The following is a 14,465-nucleotide window of genomic DNA, read 5'->3' as shown; positions in this document are numbered from 1 at the left end:
ATAATGAATTACAATAGTCCAGCCTAGAGGAAATAAATGCATGAATTAGTTTTTCAGCATCACTCTGAGACAAGACCTTTCTAATTTTAGAGATATTGCGTAAATGCAAAAAAGCAGTCCTACATATTTGCTTAATATGCGCTTTGAATGACATATCCTGATCAAAAATGACTCCAAGATTTCTCACAGTATTACTAGAGGTCAGGGTAATGCCATCCAGAGTAAGGATCTGGTTAGACACCATGTTTCTAAGATTTGTGGGGCCAAGTACAATAACTTCAGATTTATCTGAGTTTAAAAGCAGGAAATTAGAGGTCATCCATGTCTTTATGTCTGTAAGACAATCCTGCAGTTTAGCTAATTGGTGTGTGTCCTCTGGCTTCATGGATAGATAAAGCTGGGTATCATCTGCGTAACAATGAAAATTTAAGCAATACCGTCTAATAATACTGCCTAAGGGAACCATGTATAAAGTGAATAAAATTGGTCCTAGCACAGAACCTTGTGGAACTCCATAATTAACTTTAGTCTGTGAAGAAGATTCCCCATTTACATGAACAAATTGTAATCTATTAGACAAATATGATTCAAACCACCGCAGCGCAGTGCCTTTAATACCTATGACATGCTCTAATCTCTGTAATAAAATTTTATGGTCAACAGTATCAAAAGCAGCACTGAGGTCTAACAGAACAAGCACAGAGATGAGTCCACTGTCCGAGGCCATAAGAAGATCATTTGTAACCTTCACTAATGCTGTTTCTGTACTATGATGAATTCTAAAACCTGACTGAAACTCTTCAAATAGACCATTCCTCTGCAGATGATCAGTTAGCTGTTTTACAACTACCCTTTCAAGAATTTTTGAGAGAAAAGGAAGGTTGGAGATTGGCCTATAATTAGCTAAGATAGCTGGGTCAAGTGATGGCTTTTTAAGTAATGGTTTAATTACTGCCACCTTAAAAGCCTGTGGTACATAGCCAACTAACAAAGATAGATTGATCATATTTAAGATCGAAGCATTAAATAATGGTAGGGCTTCCTTGAGCAGCCTGGTAGGAATGGGGTCTAATAAACATGTTGATGGTTTGGATGAAGTAACTAATGAAATAACTCAGACAGAACAATCGGAGAGAAAGAGTCTAACCAAATACCGGCATCACTGAAAGCAGCCAAAGATAACGATACGTCTTTGGGATGGTTATGAGTAATTTTTTCTCTAATAGTTAAAATTTTGTTAGCAAAGAAAGTCATGAAGTCATTACTAGTTAAAGTTAATGGAATATTCAGCTCAATAGAGCTCTGACTCTTTGTCAGCCTGGCTACAGTGCTGAAAAGAAACCTGGGGTTGTTCTTATTTTCTTCAATTAGTGATGAGTAGAAAGATGTCCTAGCTTTACGGAGGGCTTTTTTATAGAGCAACAGACTCTTTTTCCAGGCTAAGTGAAGATCTTCTAAATTAGTGAGACGCCATTTCCTCTCCAACGTACGAGTTATCTGCTTTAAGCTACGAGTTTGTGAGTTATACCACGGAGTCAGACACTTCTGATTTAAAGCTCTCTTTTTCAGAGGAGCTACAGCATCCAAAGTTGTCTTCAATGAGGATGTAAATCTATTGACGAGATACTCTATCTCCCTTACAGAGTTTAGCTACTCTGCACTGTGTTGGTATATGGCATTAGAGAACATAAAGAAGGAATCATATCCTTAAACCTAGTTACAGCGCTTTCTGAAAGACTTCTAGTGTAATGAAACTTATTCCCCACTGCTGGGTAGTCCATCAGAGTAAATGTAAATGTTATTAAGAAATGATCAGACAGAAGGGAGTTTTCAGGGAATACTGTTAAGTCTTCTATTTCCATACCATAAGTCAGAACAAGATCTAAGATATGATTAAAGTGGTGGGTGGACTCATTTACATTTTGAGCAAAGACAATTGAGTCTAATAATAGATTAAATGCAGTGTTGAGGCTGTCATTCTCAGCATCTGTGTGGATGTTAAAATCGCCCACTATAATTATCTTATCTGAGCTAAGCACTAAGTCAGACAAAAGGTCTGAAAATTCACAGAGAAACTCACAGTAACGACCAGGTGGACGATAGATAATAACAAATAAAACTGTTTTTTGGGACTTCCAATTTGGATGGACAAGACTAAGAGACAAGCTTTCAAATGAATTAAAGCTCTGTCTGGGTTTTTGATTAATTAATAAGCTGGAATGGAAGACTGCTGCTAATCCTCCTCCTCGGCCCGTGCTACGAGCATTCTGACAGTTAGTGTGACTCGGGGGTGTTGACTCATTTAAACTAACATATTCATCCTGCTGTAACCAGGTTTCTGTAAGGCAGAATAAATCAATATGTTGATCAATTATTATATCATTTACCAACAGGGACTTAGAAGAGAGAGACCTAATGTTTAATAGACCACATTTAACTGTTTTAGTCTGTGGTGCAGTTGAAGGTGCTATATTATTTTTTCTTTTTGAATTTTTATGCTTAAATAGATTTTTGCTGGTTATTGGTAGTCTGGGAGCAGGCACCGTCTCTACGGGGATGGGGTAATGAGGGGATGGCAGGGGGAGAGAAGCTGCAGAGAGGTGTGTAAGACTACAACTCTGCTTCCTGGTCCCAACCCTGGATAGTCACGGTTTGGAGGATTTAAGAAAATTGGCCAGATTTCTAGAAATGAGAGCTGCTCCATCCAAAGTGGGATGGATGCCGTCTCTCCTAACAAGACCAGGTTTTCCCCAGAAGCTTTGCCAATTATCTATGAAGCCCACCTCATTTTTTGGACACCACTCAGACAGCCAGCAATTCAAGGAGAACATGCGGCTAAACATGTCACTCCCGGTCTGATTGGGGCATCACTGTAAAGCGCTGTGAGCTTCTACCAAATTTCACTTTGTCTCATTTGATATGTTGTCCAACATTGTGAAGGACACTAAAAGCACCAGCTGTCTCTTCAACCCACTCTCGACTAAACTGTCTAAAGACTACATCATTAGCATTCACAACATTGAATATCGTTAATGAAAGAACGCCCAAATACTTATGGACCTTCCAAATTATATAGTAGGTACCTAAGTGGATAAGGAGTAGGTCTGCCAATATGGAGACCTGGGTTTGAATCCTGCTCATGATACCTGTCTGTGTCTTCAGACAAGACACTTAGTCCACCCTGCTGTAAATGGGTCCCGGCCTCAGCTGGGGGACTGTCCTGTGTTGGATGGGTGTCCCGTCCAGGGGGAGTTGTACACTCTTATCTGTTTGACACTATGGAAAATAAGATATGCACTGGCACCAACGGGCCTCAGGGCCTACACAGGACGCCCACTGCCCATCACAAGTTTGGACACACTTTCCCATTCAAACTGTGTCTAAACCTTTGACTGGTACTTACTTTACTTACTTACATTACTTACTTACTGTATTTACCTACTTTACTTGCTTACATTACCTACTTTACAAAACTTAATTTATTTACATGACTTACTTTACTTACCTACTTAACTGACATTACTTACTGACATTGCTTACTTTACTTGCTTATTACATAGTTACCTTACTTACCCACTATACTTGCTTACATTACCTACTTTATAAACACAAACATTGCTTACTGACTTTACTCACCTACTTTATTTACTTACTTACATTACTTGCTTACATTATTGACTTACTTTTACTTCCTTCTTTCCTGACTGTATGTAATATCCAAGTACTTGGCAAACATTAACTCCTCATTTTGATGTCACTTTAATCTGTCTCTGATGGTATTGATGGTTTTAACTAAAGACATTTAAAACATTGGTTGTCCAGCAGCCATTCACATAATAAGCAGAGTGGACTGGGGCAGTGTCCAAATACTTATGGAGTGGGATGGGGGTTGCCTAGCAACCGTACTGTCAGAGCCAAAGCGTCACCCGGGTGTCCTGCTGCTACCTAAATAAATAGAAATGATGGTTTGGGACAGTGACGGTGTGTTTGCTCATCCGTCTCACCGCACGGTGGCGTCCGTCTTGCTGTATCCTTCATACTGAGCGGCCTTCTGCAGGATGCTCATGTCCAGCTCTGGGTTGCCACAGACCAACATCTCCACCTCCTCCGGGCGCAGCAGCTGTAACAACACGCAGATGATCAAATATTTGTTTTCAGAGTATTTGTTTCCAGCCTGGTAGTCAGGAAGCCCACAGACAGCATTTGGTCCCTCTGATAAGACATGGAGACGCTGACGCTGAAGAGACATCACCAGTCTGCTTCTAGCTCAGCGCTGTGTGAATGTCTCTCTCACTGTGACAGACTTGGATCCTAATCCGGATCCACCTGGAGGCTGTTCATGATATTTACAGTATGATTGACAGGTTTCAGCATCTTTTGAGAAAAATCTTCAGCGATGGTGAAATTTGAGAAGTTCTTCTTTTTGATCCGATTCATCGTCCCACCAAAACCTTTTCCCTGCACTGATAAGTGGGAGGAGCATGGGCAGCAAAAGGGCGGGGCCCTGACACCCAGTAGCACCAAGCGGTGATTACCTGCATCGTAAGTTTCACTTTGTGTGTCTAAGATGTACGAGATATCGCAGGATTCCAACCAGAAATTCAACATCGTGACACAAGTTCCACATAAAGATCAAGAATTTTTACTACAGTTTTTACTAAAAGACACTGTTAATCACCACATGGCACTGTTGGGTTCTGCTGTCGCAGCTCAGAGAGTCACAGCGCCACGATGTGGACTGTTTTGAACCTGTGGCCACACACCCCCAATAATGCGTCAGTGAGTTAGTTCATCCAGCCAGATGTGTCAGCAATAACTCAAAAACAATTCATGTGATCATCTTGTAACTCTTCAAATTAAATGGACACAACATGAGGATGAAGGACCGACGTGACCGAGTCCAGCCTGAACCAAACAGAGCAGGACATAAGGAACAGATGGAATGTGATGCAGGAAAATGGGAATGACACCAAAACGTCTCACTTTTACTACAAATTAGTGATGTCAAAGTCAAAACACTGGTTTGCAACTTTCCAAACACCTACAACTGCCGTGTTTTGGAACACTGTTCTGCAGTTCGGATCAAAATGAAGACAGTTTGAACACTGACACCTGATGGACAGCTGACACATGTTCATCCATAAATGATGAATTTCACATCTGATGGCTGCACAGTCTGCATGCAAACACGTGTATGATGCCTGTGAAGAAATAAACCAACACCACCAATCATATCAACACCACGGAAACGCGCTGACTCAGAGAGGAAACACACTGACTCAGAGAGGAAACACGCTGACTCACAAAGGAAACACGCTGACTCACAAAGGAAACACGCTGACTCAGAGAGGAAACACACTGACTCAGAGAGGAAACACGCTGACTCACAAAGGAAACACGCTGACTCACAGAGAAAACACGCTGACTCAGAGAGGAAACACACTGACTCAGAGAGGAAACACGCTGACTCAGAGAGGAAACACGCTGACTCAGAGAGGAAACACACTGACTCAGAGAGGAAACACGCTGACTCACAGAGAAAACACGCTGACTCAGAGAGGAAACACGCTGACTCAGAGAGGAAACACGCTGACTCAGAGAGGAAACACACTGACTCACAGAGAAAACACGCTGACTCAGAGAGGAAACACGTTGACTCAGAGAGGAAACACACTGACTCAGAGAGGAAACACGCTGACTCACAGAGAAAACACACTGACTCAGAGAGGAAACACGCTGACTCACAGAGAAAACACGCTGACTCAGAGAGGAAACACACTGACTCAGAGAGGAAACACGCTGACTCACAGAGAAAACACGCTGACTCAGAGAGGAAACACGTTGACTCAGAGAGGAAACACACTGACTCACAGAGAAAACACACTGACTCAGAGAGGAAACACACTGACTCAGAGAGGAAACACGCTGACTCACAAAGGAAACACGCTGACTCACAAAGGAAACACACTGACTCAGAGAGGAAACACACTGACTCAGAGAGGAAACACACTGACTCAGAGAGGAAACACGCTGACTCACAAAGGAAACACGCTGACTCACAAAGGAAACACGCTGACTCAGAGAGGAAACACACTGACTCAGAGAGGAAACACGCTGACTCACAAAGGAAACACGCTGACTCACAGAGAAAACACGCTGACTCAGAGAGGAAACACACTGACTCAGAGAGGAAACACGCTGACTCAGAGAGGAAACACGCTGACTCAGAGAGGAAACACACTGACTCAGAGAGGAAACACGCTGACTCACAGAGAAAACACGCTGACTCAGAGAGGAAACACGCTGACTCAGAGAGGAAACACGCTGACTCAGAGAGGAAACACACTGACTCACAGAGAAAACACGCTGACTCAGAGAGGAAACACGTTGACTCAGAGAGGAAACACACTGACTCAGAGAGGAAACACGCTGACTCACAGAGAAAACACACTGACTCAGAGAGGAAACACGCTGACTCACAGAGAAAACACGCTGACTCAGAGAGGAAACACACTGACTCAGAGAGGAAACACGCTGACTCAGAGAGGAAACACACTGACTCAGAGAGGAACACGCTGACTCAGAGAGGAAACACACTGACTCAGAGAGGAAACACGCTGACTCACAGAGAAAACACGCTGACTCAGAGAGGAAACACGCTGACTCAGAGAGGAAACACGCTGACTCAGAGAGGAAACACACTGACTCACAGAGAAAACACGCTGACTCAGAGAGGAAACACGTTGACTCAGAGAGGAAACACACTGACTCAGAGAGGAAACACGCTGACTCACAGAGAAAACACACTGACTCAGAGAGGAAACACGCTGACTCACAGAGAAAACACGCTGACTCAGAGAGGAAACACACTGACTCAGAGAGGAAACACGCTGACTCACAGAGAAAACACGCTGACTCAGAGAGGAAACACGTTGACTCAGAGAGGAAACACACTGACTCACAGAGAAAACACACTGACTCAGAGAGGAAACACACTGACTCAGAGAGGAAACACGCTGACTCACAAAGGAAACACGCTGACTCAGAGAGAAAACACGCTGACTCAGAGAGGAAACACACTGACTCAGAGAGGAAACACGCTGACTCAGAGAGGAAACACGCTGACTCAGAGAGGAAACACACTGACTCAGAGAGGAAACACGCTGACTCAGAGAGGAAACACGCTGACTCAGAGAGGAAACACGCTGACTCACAGAGAAAACACGCTGACTCAGAGAGGAAACACACTGACTCAGAGAGGAAACACACTGACTCAGAGAGGAAACACGCTGACTCACAAAGGAAACACGCTGACTCACAGAGAAAACACGCTGACTCAGAGAGGAAACACACTGACGCAGAGAGGAAACACACTGACTCAGAGAGGAAACACGCTGACTCACAGAGAAAACACGCTGACTCAGAGAGGAAACACACTGACTCAGAGAGGAAACACGCTGACTCACAGAGAAAACACGTTGACTCAGAGAGGAAACACACTGACTCAGAGAGGAAACACGCTGACTCACAGAGAAAACACGCTGACTCAGAGAGGAAACACGCTGACTCACAGAGAAAACACGCTGACTCAGAGAGGAAACACGCTGACTCAGAGAGGAAACACGCTGACTCACAGAGGAAACACGCTGACTCACAGAGAAAACACACTGACTCACAGAGAAAACACACTGACTCACAGAGGAAACACGCTGACTCACAGAGAAAACACGCTGACTCACAGAGAAAACACGCTGACTCACAGAGGAAACACGCTGACTCACAGAGGAAACACGCTGACTCACAGAGAAAACACACTGACTCACAGAGAAAACACACTGACTCACAGAGGAAACACGCTGACTCACAGAGAAAACGCGCTGACTCACAGAGAAAACGCGCTGACTCACAGAGGAAACGCACTGACTCACAGAGGAAACGCACTGACTCACAGAGAAAACGCACTGACTCACAGAGAAAACGCGCTGACTCACAGAGGAAACGCACTGACTCACAGAGGAAACGCACTGACTCACAGAGAAAACGCGCTGACTCACAGAGGAAACGCATTGACTCACAGAGGAAACACGCTGACTCACAGAGGAAACACGCTGACTCACAGAGGAAACGTGCTGACTCACAGAGAAAACACGCTGACTCACAGAGGAAACACGCTGACTCACATGAAAGGTGCTGACTCACAGAGGAAACACGCTGACTCACATGAAAGGTGCTGACTCACCATGAGCGCATCAGAAGCACACACACTGTGGAAGCCGTGATAGAAGGCAGCAAACTGCTTATAAATGGATTTATTCAGCAGAAAGTCGACGTAGAGCTGGACGTAGTCTGTGGAGACAAAAGTAAGACTTTTCAGACTCCATGATGCCATTTCTTTTGGCTCAGCACAGTGATGGAGACAGAAAGAGCTTCTGTATGGAAAATGAGCTTTAAGGAAATATCTGAGCTCAGCGTATCCTCTTTAAAGGAACAAAGAGAAGCTTTTCAGCTGAGCCAGGTTTCACGACACCTTCAAACGAAGCACTGAAAGGCTTTGTGCGGCGTTAACATTCCATGGAATCAGAGCAAAGCTGCTCTCAGGTGGGACGGGGTGGTGGACTGCGGGTCTCCTCTGGTTTGTGAACAGAACTTAAAAATAAGTGAGCTGTGGGAAAACCATAAGGAGCAGAAATCTTTCAGTTTGGGGTTGGACTGTGTAAAGACAGAAGGTTTTACAGACGTGAGTGTTTGGCTGCTCTTTTTTCAACATCATTAAAACACATTTAATGTTTGTCTAAATCTTTACATTTACTTCACGCCTTTAGAAAGACTAAACATTTGCTGAGCTCAGTGTCGCTATCATACATCATTTCATATGAAGCGAGCTGAACTGTTCGAGGCTTTGGAAAAGCCTAGGCATCTACCTTTTAATAAGCAGTGAATGAATGGAGTCTATCCCCTGCACACTGTGAACACAAAATAACTCAAACACAATCACTGCCATCATTACTGACGTCTCCAACTTGAAAGTGCACATAATGAGGATCAACTGATAAAAAGGTGATGAACTTTGATGCACCGGATGAATTAAAAAAACAACTTTGTTTTGCTTCACTTCCTTCTCTCTCTCTCTCTCAGCATATATGTGTTTTCAAATTTAACAGGGAGCTCAAAATTACCTTGTTTTTTCTATTTCTTTCATTTCCAAAGCTGAGTCATTGCTTATGTGAGACCAAACATGGGAAAATCCATTTCCACTATCTCCAAAATGTCCCTACAGGCCTGAGAAGGACCGTATTTTACGTCATTAAGACAAGTGCCACAGCCTCTCCAATCACAGCCACGATGGGCTGGAGCTAATTCAACTGTCATGGGTGTCTTGGTGGCTTTCCTCACCAGTCTTCTCTGTGCAAATCCACAGGCTGCTCTTAGCCACTGTTAAAAAGAATACATTAAATCTTAGATTTTCTTTCTTAGATGTTTCTTAGTTGTTTGTTTTTCAGACGATAAAACATTAATCTTGTATAAAACAAGGAGAGCAGCACTGCACCAGGCTTTAGCTGAGTTGCAATTTTCCGCCTGTAGTCCGTGGGCAGGTAAGTAGAACAATACATTAACGACAGAACAGGATATGAAAGAATAAGCCTAAGCTGTCTTTGTGTTTATTTTAATCTGCTGAGTTGAAGTACAGTGAGTGCTGTTGCCGTGGTTACGCAGGCTGCAGGACTCCCTGAGGTGAGGACGTGTGTCACACTGATGGAGGCAGTCACGGCGGTCACGGCGGTGTCGGCAGTCTCACCCTTTCTGTTCTGCTTCGTGACAGGAATCTTGTCTCCCCCGGCCTTCAGGTTGTAGGACTTGACCACGCCCATCTCCTCCTGCAGCACCTGCAAACCAGAACAGTGTCAAAACCAAAAGGCCAGACGGCTCGTCACGACATGCTGCCAATAAAACAAGTCATTTTAGCCTCAAACTTGTGTTGGAAATATTTTTCTGCTATTTGAGGTTCTCTTTACGACAAGTCTTTCTTTACTGGTGTCTTATTTTGGTGATTATTCATTTTTTCACCGTGCAATTCGGGGACATGCTGATTAAAAAGTCTAGATTATTCCCCAAAATTTAAAATGTCAAAATTCCACAAAGAATAAATGTTAACAATAGACACATGTAAACCGAGTGAAGTGCCGTGGGGCAACTTACGTCGTGATCTGATGCTCTATGAAAAACGGAAGTAAACTGAACAGCACAAGATCAATCAAAGAAAATGATCAGAATTAAAATCTACCAGAACAAAAAACAACATAAAAAACAGCATGAAATAAAAACATTTTATAACCAAACTTTGGCAGGAAGCACATTTTATAATATGACACTAGAAAATATGATGATGACAAATGCACACACACACACACATATATATATATATATATATATATATATATATATATATATATATATATATATATATATATATACACACACACACTCATCAAAAATATAAACGCAACACTTTTGGTTTTGCTCCCATTTTGTATGAGATGAACTCAAAGATCTAAAACGTTTTCCACATATACAATATCACCATTTCCCTCAAATATTGTTCACAAACCAGTCTAAATCTGTGATAGTGAGCACTTCTCCTTTGCTGAGATAATCCATCCCACCTCACAGGTGTGCCATATCAAGATGCTGATTAGACACCATGATTAGTGCACAGGTGTGCCTTAGACTGCCCACAATAAAAGGCCACTCTGAAAGGTGCAGTTTTATCACACAGCACAATGCCACAGATGTCGCAAGATTTGAGGGAGCGTGCAGTTGGCATGCTGACAGCAGGAATGTGGAAAAAGTTTTAGATCTTTGAGTTCATCTCATACAAAATGGGAGCAAAACCAAAAGTGTTGCGTTTATATTTTTGTTGAGTGTATGTATATATATGTGTGTGTGTGTGTGTGTGTGTGTTTGTAATTGTTTAATGTTAATGTACAGCTCTAATAATTTTGGTTTCGACCATCTGAAGAGCCAATAAAATCCTTTTAGACTCAAACGCTCCTGAAACAACCAGACCTCCTGAGTGAGGTTTTGGTACCTGGAAGGTGAGGCAGAAGTCCTCCTCCACATTTCCTTCATAGATCAGCAGCTCTCCCAAACCGTGAGCCAGCTCCTGCAAACACATCGTGGAATCACAAAAAACCTTTCAGCGCTCAAACCTGAACTCTGACAGATCTACAAATCAAAAGTTGCACAGACACCAGAGTGTGAAACTTCACTGATTCACTCAGGCCAGTTCACGTCACACTGTGGAACATCATGCTGTCAGTCAAAGCTGCAACACCGTGTGATTGTCTGACGGCCCATTAGGGGCGAACCGGACGTTCGTGGTGAACTCGAGCTTTGAGGTGAACTCGGCATTTGGGGTGGACCTGACGTTCTGGGTGAACCCGACGTTCGGGGTGGACTCGACATTCGGGGTGGACTCGACGTTCGGGGTGGACTCGACGTTCGGGGGTGAACCCGATGTTCGGGGTGGACCTGACGTTCTGGGTGGACCTGACATTCTCGGTGAACCTGATGTTTGGGGTGGACTCGATGTTCGGGGTGGACTCGACGTTCGGGGTGGACTCGACATTCGGGGTGAACCCGACGTTCGGGGTGGACCCGACGTTCTGGGTGAACCTGATGTTCGCGGTGGACTCAACGTTCGGGGTGGACTCGACGTTCAGGGTGGACTCGACGTTCGAGGGTGAACCCGACGTTCGGGGTGAACCCGACGTTCGGGGTGAACCCGACGTTCGGGGTGGACCCGACGTTGTGGGTGAACCTGATGTTCGCGGTGGACTCGACGTTCAGGGTGGACTCGACGTTCAGGGTGGACCTGACGTTCTGGGTGAACCCGACGTTCGGGGTGGACTCGACGTTCGGGGTGGACTCGACATTCGGGGTGGACTCGACGTTCAGGGTGGACTCGACGTTCGGGGTGAACCCGACGTTCGGGGTGGACCCGACGTTCTGGGTGAACCCGACGTTCAGGGTGGACTCGACGTTCAGGGTGAACCCGACATTCGTGGTGGACCTGACGTTCTGGGTGAACCTGATGTTCGCGGTGGACTCAACGTTCGGGGTGGACTTGACGTTCAGGGTGGACCTGACGTTCTGGGTGAACCCGATGTTCGGGGTGGACTCGACGTTCGGGGTGGACTCGACGTTCGGGGTGGACTCGACGTTCGGGGTGGACCTGACGTTCTGGGTGAACCCGATGTTCGGGGTGGACCTGACATTCTCGGTGAACCTGATGTTCGGGGTGGACTCGATGTTCGGGGTGGACTCGATGTTCGGGGTGGACTCGACGTTCAGGGTGGACTCGACGTTCGGGGTGAACCCGACGTTCCGGGTGGACCCGACGTTCGGGGTGAACCCGACGTTCGGGGTGAACCCGACGTTCGGGGTGGACTCGACGTTCGGGGTGGACTCGACGTTCGGGGTGGACTCGACATTCGGGGTGGACTCGACGTTCGGGGTGGACTCGACATTCGGGGTGAACCCGACGTTCGGGGTGGACTCGACGTTCGGGCTGAACCCGACGTTCGGGGTGGACCTGACGTTCTGGGTGAACCTGATGTTCGGGGTGGACTCAACGTTCGGGGTGGACTCGACGTTCACGGTGGACCCGACGTTCGGGGTGAACCCGACGTTCGGGGTGGACTCGACATTCGGGGTGGACTCGACGTTCAGGGTGGACTCGACGTTCGGGGTGGACTCGACGTTCGGGGTGGACTCGACGTTCGGGGTGAACCCGACGTTCGGGGTGGACTCGACGTTCGGGGTGGACTCGACGTTCGGGCTGAACCCGACGTTCGGGGTGGACCTGACGTTCTGGGTGAACCTGATGTTCGGGGTGGACTCAACGTTCGGGGTGGACTCGACGTTCACGGTGGACGCGACGTTCGGGGTGAACCCGACGTTCGGGGTGGACTCGACATTCGGGGTGGACTCGACGTTCAGGGTGGACTCGACGTTCAGGGTGGACTCGACGTTCGGGGTGAACCTGATGTTCGCGGTGGACTCAACGTTCGGGGTGGAGTCGACGTTCAGGGTGGACTCGACGTTTGGGGGTGAACTCAACGTTCGAAACGTGTCTGCTCAGAAAACCGTCTGCCTCGATTACTGCAGATTGTACCTGACTGTCCACGCTCACCTACTTCTGCATCTAGACCTGACTATTCATGTTTTGTGGATCACGATTTATCCCGACATCACAAATTATGTAAACGTGGTTAAAACGTTTCCGATTCCTCAGTGTTCTAGTTTTACCACAAATTACACATGATTATGGTCCAGAGTTGGTTGTGTTTTGTTTTCGTGGTAAAAGTGTCCACAATCAGGTATCAAAAGCTTTCAAAGGCAGAATGACCTAATAAAGGAGTATCTTTTATCTTATCGCAGATATAATTTACAACCAACAGGGGGCAGTAGATAATCACAACAGAACCATCCTGGAGGAAATATGAATATTTTTGTGCCGTAAGCGTGCGACCTGCAGGACAGCTGGCACACTGTTCTCGATACAACGTAAATGTGGGTCAGTGCACGTCCTCTGTTTCTATTGCAGCACAGCACTTGATGCAGGTTTCGTGTCTGAGGTCCTGCTGTTGTGGAAAAACAGTGTGTGTGTTTTGACACCACAGGGGTCATGGGTCAACAACTGACCTCCACAGTGAGAAAGGTCACAAATCAACTGAAAAACTTAACGATCAGAAACCAGTGAGGACATGCGCACTTGCACACGCACGTACATGCGCATGGTTTTGAATGACGAGATTATCAATCAATCAATCAATTTTATTTATATAGCGCCAAATCACAACAACAGTTGCCCCAAGGCGCTTTATATTGCAATTTATATTGCATTATAAATGTAAAGAAATGAACTTTGTGCTGCGGGTCTGAAATCATCTGCTGCAAAATCAAAGATAACATTTGTTTAAATGGGCGGAGCTTCTGAAGTTTATTCAAGATGGGGTCAAATTGAAGAAAGAACCTTTCAAATGTCAACTGCTGTTTCATGGGGCTTCGTGTTTAAAGCCCCATGCTCGACCTTCTGAACAGGGGTTACTGCCTTGATCCAGAGCTCAGACTCACACCACTCTTAATGTGCTCATCATTAAATCCATCTTAATGACACGCTGGGTTCATAAAGACAAAAAGCAACATGAGATGAAAGATCTCACACAAACAACATAAACACACACGTGTTCAACACACACAGTGTCCAAGTGTTAAAAAAAAAAAAAAAAAAAAAAATCAGTCTCTGAAAGAGGACAGAGCGGTGAATCGTTGAACTTTGTCTCCCTCTAGTGGCCCAAAATAGAAAATGTGTAGCTTAAAAAACAAGGAAGTAATAATAATAATAATAATAATAATGATAATAATAGATCTATCTATCTATCTGAGGAAAATAAGTATTTGAA

At 45.1% G+C, this 14,465-nt stretch overlaps 1 protein-coding gene across 1 annotated transcript in view; it reads right to left on the bottom strand.

The window, feature by feature from the left end:
- The window catches only part of hectd2 (HECT domain containing 2), a 106,232-nt gene that overhangs the window by 24,317 nt on the left and 67,450 nt on the right, over positions 1-14,465 (bottom strand). Inside the window, exons 17-20 of the mRNA XM_034184460.1 lie at positions 11,087-11,161; positions 9,797-9,884; positions 8,240-8,346; positions 4,005-4,120 (exon numbers count right to left, since the gene is read on the bottom strand). Coding sequence (XP_034040351.1) covers positions 4,005-4,120; positions 8,240-8,346; positions 9,797-9,884; positions 11,087-11,161 — 386 coding nt within the window. The remainder of the gene's footprint in view (positions 1-4,004; positions 4,121-8,239; positions 8,347-9,796; positions 9,885-11,086; positions 11,162-14,465) is intronic.

This window comes from Thalassophryne amazonica, chromosome 13 (genome assembly GCF_902500255.1).
Source record: "Thalassophryne amazonica chromosome 13, fThaAma1.1, whole genome shotgun sequence".
NCBI classification, from domain to species: domain Eukaryota; kingdom Metazoa; phylum Chordata; class Actinopteri; order Batrachoidiformes; family Batrachoididae; genus Thalassophryne; species Thalassophryne amazonica.
This window is presented reverse-complemented; position numbering and strand designations above follow the sequence as displayed.